General features: G+C 41.9%; 1 protein-coding gene across 1 annotated transcript in view; it reads left to right on the top strand.

The window, feature by feature from the left end:
* The window catches only part of Cep57l1 (centrosomal protein 57 like 1), a 58,092-nt gene that overhangs the window by 21,176 nt on the left and 30,282 nt on the right, over positions 1-6,634 (top strand). The window contains exon 2 of the mRNA XM_005363572.2: positions 4,337-4,499. Coding sequence (XP_005363629.1) covers positions 4,337-4,499 — 163 coding nt within the window. The remainder of the gene's footprint in view (positions 1-4,336; positions 4,500-6,634) is intronic.

The raw sequence follows: 6,634 nt of genomic DNA, 5'->3' as shown, positions 1-6,634 counted from the left end.
CACACACACACACACACACACACACACACACACACACACCCAGAGAGGGGGGGATATAGCTATAGATATAGATATATACACACACAGCTGGAAAGTAAAACACTTTTTAAAAATGGCTAAATGAGATGAGAAGGAAAAAGAATTTTTGTGCTTTAAAAAGTCTGTTTTGTACCTAATAAACAAATAAAAATTTTTGTAAAAAATGAGAACCCCAAAATATGCCCCACACTTGAGAAAAATGATTCTGAGCATTCAGACTAGCTTGTACTTTGGTGTTTTGGCAGTTCTAAGAATGTCTAAGTGGGGAGGCAGTTTATAATTGGCTCAGATTAAAAACAAATCACTTCAGAAAGGGCCTGTAATTGCCTCTCCCATTTACTCATGGCACCTACTTGATACCTTCTTTGGGGAAGATACTAGAGGTCAAACAAAGGACCCCCACATACTAAGAATGTACTCTACGACTGAGCTACACCCTTACCCTTTGGGACTGTTTTAAATTAAATTCCTGTCTAAAAGATTTTGAAATTTATTTTGTGGTTTTGTTTTTGGCCTTGCTGACAGAATGAACTCAAGTTGTAGAGCTGTGTTAGAATCTTAACTCTTTCCCTTTTTCCCTTTTAATGTCATATGTGTGCTTATGTGTGCATGTGTATGTGCATTCGTATATGCATGTGTGTGTGGCCACACGCCACACTTGTTTGTGGAGATCAGAGGACTTCTGGCTGTCACACCCTGCCTTTTACCTTGAGACAGGGTCTCTTTGTGGGCTAGCTACCCGGACTAGCTGGCCTGCCACTTGCAGGGACTCCCCTGTCTCTGCCCCTGTCCTGCTGGAGTGCTGGGATCACAGGCACTAAGCAGCCAGCTTTTTGTGGGTCCTGCCTAGTCAGACTTGGGTTCTCCTGCTTGCGTATCAAGCAGTTACCACTGACTCATCTCCCCTGCCCCGGAGCATCCGTGTTATATAAAAATCTACCATCTGCTTTTCAGGCTTCCTTTGTATTATTTATTTTTTAGTTTTGAAAAGTGTTTGTTTATTACTATTGTGTGTGTGGTGGGGGTTACTTATGCCACACAATGCCTGTGCAGGTCAGAGGGCAGCTTTGTAGTGTTGGCTCTCTCCTTCCACCCTTGTGGATTCTGGGGAGCGAACTCAGGTCCTTTGGCGGGAGCTTTCACCCAGTGTGCCATCTCACCCACCCTCTGCCAACTTCTGGTGGCTTTCTTTTTCCTTTATTCTTTTTTGCATCTTTAGTCTTTATGCTCTTCCAGCTTTTTTTTTTTTGTATTTGGAATATTTGTTTCTTGTGGTACACAAAAGAACAGCACATTTTATAATAGAACAGAGGCTATATTTTTGTCCATCAGACTCTTGCTTAGACCCTTATAATCTCTTTTAGCAATTGTTCCTGCTCAATTCAATTCCAATAAACCCCAGGTCATGTGAGGCATTTCTTTGTTGATTCCTCCTTGGTGATCTTCAACTTTATTTTGCATAAGATTCAATTGAGGAGATAATTAAAAGTATATACTTCTGTTTCTATGGACCTGGTCAGGCCTAGAAGGCATCCTTTATCAAGTAACAGAAGGACACGTTTAGAGATGTATGGGCTCTAAATGAACACTCATTCATACATCAATGACTTTCAAATGTTTATTCTACTTCAAACAATTCTTAAGTGTTGAACCCCCTAAACAGCCAACATACATCCATAAAGATGTTGACATACTGTTTGTCAACATAGACCAACACTTTTTTAAAAAGATTTATATTTTTATTGTATGTGTATAGGTATTTTGCTGGCATGTATGTCAGTGTGCCGTGTGTACCCAGTGCCTTTGGAGGTCAGAAGAGGGTGTCAGCTCCTAGAGCTGTGGATGGTTACCGGCCATGTCAGGTGGATGCTGAAGTGAATCCGGATCCCCTGCAAAAGCAGCCAGCCCTCTGCCGCAGAGCAGCTCCTCCGCTCCAGGCTGCCCACACTCACAGCCCCTCTATGCTCTGCTCTCTAGTAGCTGCCTGACCTTGGACATGACCTTCTCAGTTGCTGCACACCTGTTAGAAATGAGCCCAGGATCGCAGAGAAAGAGACCATTCCCGCTGAGTGTCTGGACAGGCAGACTTGACTTCTGATCGAGAGGGTGTGCTCCGGAAGAGCCGGCACCAGACGGAGGCAGGAAGTGCATTTGGTTTTTAGTGAGGTGTTAGCTATACTTTTCCCATTGATTGGGGTTCAACCTCACAGTCTTGTTCTGCTGTCTAGTCTGAAAAGAACTGGAGCACAGAAAATGAAGGAAGGGAAAGGGGGTCACTGCCCCAGGGAGAAAGGAGTCACTCTTCCCAGCCATCACATTCCTAGAAAGGAGAAATAAGGGGTGGGGATTAAAATATCTGCATAAAGGGAAGATAAAAGATTTTATTCCCTTTCTTGAATGTAAGTTTCATAGTATTTGATAGAAAAAGATTCATATTTGATATTGCTTTTTTATTTAGTAATTTTTATTTCTTGATGCTCTTTATACATTTTTTTCTTTTAATGATTTTATAGATTTTATCCAGGCAGTGGTGGTATGCCTCCAATCGCAGCGCTCAGGAGGCAGAGACAGGCAGATCTCTGTGTCTAGTTCTGACTTAAGCAGGCCAATTTGACTGGGCACACTGTTGACTCATCTCCGTGCTCCCCACTCCTTTATTTTGACTGTTAGTTTAGCTCATCAGTGAGACTACAGCCCTCATGCTGTGTGAACAGAGAATATTCTTCACAGATGTTAAAGGATCGCTTGTTTTCAGTTTGATCCCTTCGAGTACCATTTTCCTGCTCTACCCCCACATTGGATGAATGCTTTTTGATCTTCCTTAAATGGTTTTCTTCCTTCATTCGCCTCTTTGCATTTTCGTTGTTTAGTGTTCTGAGCGCAATGCTTTTTGTCTCCAAAATCTACAACTCTTACTTTAAAAAGTTTGCTGTAATGAATGTGAGTGCAGCCAGTACTGGTTCTTCAGTGGTTAGTGGGGACCTCAGTCCTGGGGTGGATGGCTGTAGAGATGCTGAAAATTTGCTCTTTACCCTCTTCTTGGGGATCTGATTGCTCACTGAATGAAATGATCCAGGTGCAGTCACTGGATCCACATTTGGGTCAGTTTCTGGACAGCTGCTCCGCCTGATACCCTAGTATCTCTTGTCTTAGAGATACTCTGATTCCTTTTCTTTCTTTCTTTTTTTTTAAAGAAAAGAGGTAGGAGGAGAAAAAAAAACAAAAGAAAAGAAACTTGCCATCTTCCCGGTTGAGGGGGTGGCTCCTGGATGAAGGCTGCTGAGGAGATGGGGTTGGGGAGTGAGTGGAGGCTGGCGGGTAATTTCTTCTGAGTCTCACTGCTTCCCTAGCCTCCAGTCTTCTGCTGCCTAAAGAGGTGTGACTGCTTCCCATGCCTTTGGACTTCTGAGGGCCAAAGTTAAGTCATTCTGCTTATCTGGGCCAGGAGTCTGTCTTTTCATTGCCATTAATTCGCCTGCTTGCTCTTTTCCAGAGAATGGTAGTTACTCTCCTAATTTCTTGGCATGGTTTTATTTTTCTTTGAAAATTGTTTTAATCTTGTTTTAGTGGGTTACAAGAGACAAAAGTCAGTGGCTGTGTTGAGTCTGCTGAAGATTTTTCTCTACCTGTGAGGCATGTGCAAGGCCCTTTGCTCTAATGCAGAAAATGAAAAAATAAGATAGAAATTCCCCGATGCATTATGATGCATACCTGCAATCCCTGCTCTCTGGAGGGCAAGGGGGAGGCTCATCAGCTCATGACCAGAATGGTCTATGAACAACTGTCTGTTGCTGTGAAGAGACACCATGACAACAGCAACTCTAGATAAAGGAAAGCATTTAATTGGGGTGGCTTATAGTTCAGAGGTTCAGTCCATTGTTATCATGAGAGGACATGGCAGTGCACAGGCAGACATGCTGGAGAAGGAGCTGAGAGTCCTTCCTACATTTTGATCTATAGGCAGTAGGAAGTGAATTGATAGCTTGATCATAGGAGACCTCAAAGCCTGCCCCCACAGTGACACACTTCCTCCAACATGACCATGCCTACTCCAGCAAGACCACACCTCCTAATAGTGCCACACCCTATAAGCTTATGGGGGCCAATTACATTCAAACTACTACAATAGCCATTTTTCATTCTGTTATTGCTGAGTTTGATCTAGTTGAAATTATGATAAGTAAGTTTGTACAGATAAGCTTGTAGTGTATAACTGTGTTGCATCATTTTTATGTAATGAATATGTCCCTCAGATGGAAATAGTGACACTATATTGTGTCTCTTTTGTTTTCCACAGACAATGGATTCTGAATTATCACACAGTGTAATTGGGAGCTATCATAACCCTCCAGAAAGAATGTGTCCCCCATTGTTCATCAAGAATGAAACACCTCAGATTGGCCACCCTGTGAATTCAGAAGTCATTCCTCCTAAAATGATTAATAGTCCAAACAACCAAGGTAATATTAATATGAAACTTTACAGAAAATTTGTAGCAGGCCATGACATGGAACAGAGCCTACTGCTGTTACAGAGAAGAGAGTATGATTATGCATTGACTATTCACAGACCCATTGAAGGTGTAAGTCACAAACAATGCCACACCAGTTTGGAATTATGATTAATAGGGTGATATTTATTTAAAGGGGGAAAAACTTACAGATAACCGTCCTAGACAACAGCCCTCTGCGCAATCAGGAAGGAGTCTAGTCACCTGAAACGGAGCAGGAAGCAAAGAGAGAGAGGAGAGGGAAGTGGTTGCTTTTTTAAAGGGAGAGAGACCACGCCCCAATGGGCTGATATCTCAGCGGTTATAGGCTGGAGGAGCGGAAGGACCTCCCGCAACAACCCATCAACCACGGGTCTGCTGATGTTCTGTGGGCTTAAATAAGTCACTTGTCATTTCTTAAAATATTGCTTCTTCCATCATAAGCTAAAGATTAATGTAACAAGCTAATAAATATTACACATTTATCATAAAAATATCTTAAAAACCAGAAAACTACTCTTAACAATAAACTGTCAGAGCCTGGGTGTGGTACACACCTTTAATCTCAGCATTCAAGATGTAGAGGCCAGCCTGTTCTTCACAGCAAGTTTAAAACCAGCCAGGGCTAAACAGAGAAATCCTGCCTCAAACAAACAAAAAAGAGTAAAAATGTATTAGCTGTTACAGGTAGATAGATAAGGGGAAAGTTTTATTTAGGTGATCGTTTTTTTTCTTCAGGGTCTTACACTATAGCCCAGCATGGCCTCAGACACACTACTTTCTCCCTGCCACAGCCTTGGGAGTGCTGGCCTCACCAGCATGTGCCTCCATACAGGCACAGTCACTTTTTCATGTGGCATGAAAGAGCCTACCCTTTGGGCTTCCGTACTTCAGGTTTGCATGTATTTCACACTCCCGTGTCATCACTGTGTCCTATGACGTTACACTCTTTGGATCTAGCAGAACTGTGGAGTTTTTTTTTTTCTTTTTTGTTTTGTTTGGTTTTTTTTTTTTTTGAGACAGGGTTTCTCTGTGTAGCCCTCACTGCCCTGGAACTCACCAGGCTGCCCTTGAACTTTGAGCTGCTTCTGCCTCTGCCTCCTGAGTGCTGGGATTAAAGGCTTGCACCACTAACACCCAGCTGGAGGTTTCCTAAGACAGAATACATACCAGACTTTAAATGATTTTCAATTTTTTATCTTGCTCGATTTTGATGTTTAGTCTTCATAGTTTCAGAAAAATGAAGTTTTCGCGTATTTATTTATAAATCAGTCCTTTTTCTATGAAATTTCTTGTCAATTTGTAAATAAAATAAACATCAAAAGGGCTAGCAATAGAGAGAGGCTCAGTAAGGCTACATTCTTAAGGAGAGGAAGCTCAGCAGTGTGGTGGTGGTCACCTAGCAGCTGTCAGGAGAGGAAACCTCAGCAGCATGGTGGCCATCAGGGGGAACGATTATAGAAGGCTCTGCCCTGCTTACACCTGAAGAAGCATTTAACAGAGCCACATTCCCCCAAGTACACCAGTTGAGGAAAAGGGACACCCCTGAAACATGTCAACCTGTTCCGATTGGAGGAAGAAATGGGTAAACAACAAGGTAAGAATACACTCAGCAACATAAAGAGCGATACAGCAGCACCAGAAACTAGTGCTTCTACAACAGCAAGACCTGAGTAGCCTAACGCAGATGAAGCAGAAGAAAACAACCTTAAAAATAACTTTATGAAGCTGCTTAAGGTCTTTAAAGAGGAAATGAAAAATTCCCTTAAAGAAGTAGAGGAAAACACAAACAAAAATGGAAAAAAATCAACAAATACCTTAAAGAAAACTAAGAAAAAGTAATCAGACAGATGAAAGAAACAGTTCAAAACTTGAAAGAGGCAAACGAGAGAAATCTGGAAATGGAAAATCTGGGTAAATGATCAGGAACTACAGAAGCAAGCATAAACAACAGAATGCAAGAGATGGAAGAGAGAATCTCAGGCATTGAAGATACGATAGAGCAAATAGATACATTGGTCAAAGAAGTTGTTAAATCCAACAAATTCTTAACACAGAATATCCAGGAAATCTGCAACACCAAGAAAAGACCTAAGCTAAGAATAC

Source organism: Microtus ochrogaster, linkage group LG9 (assembly GCF_000317375.1).
Source record: "Microtus ochrogaster isolate Prairie Vole_2 linkage group LG9, MicOch1.0, whole genome shotgun sequence".
In the NCBI taxonomy this organism is placed as follows: Eukaryota; Metazoa; Chordata; class Mammalia; order Rodentia; family Cricetidae; genus Microtus; species Microtus ochrogaster.
Note: the sequence above shows the minus strand (reverse complement) of the source record. Positions and strands in the feature narration are given on the sequence as shown.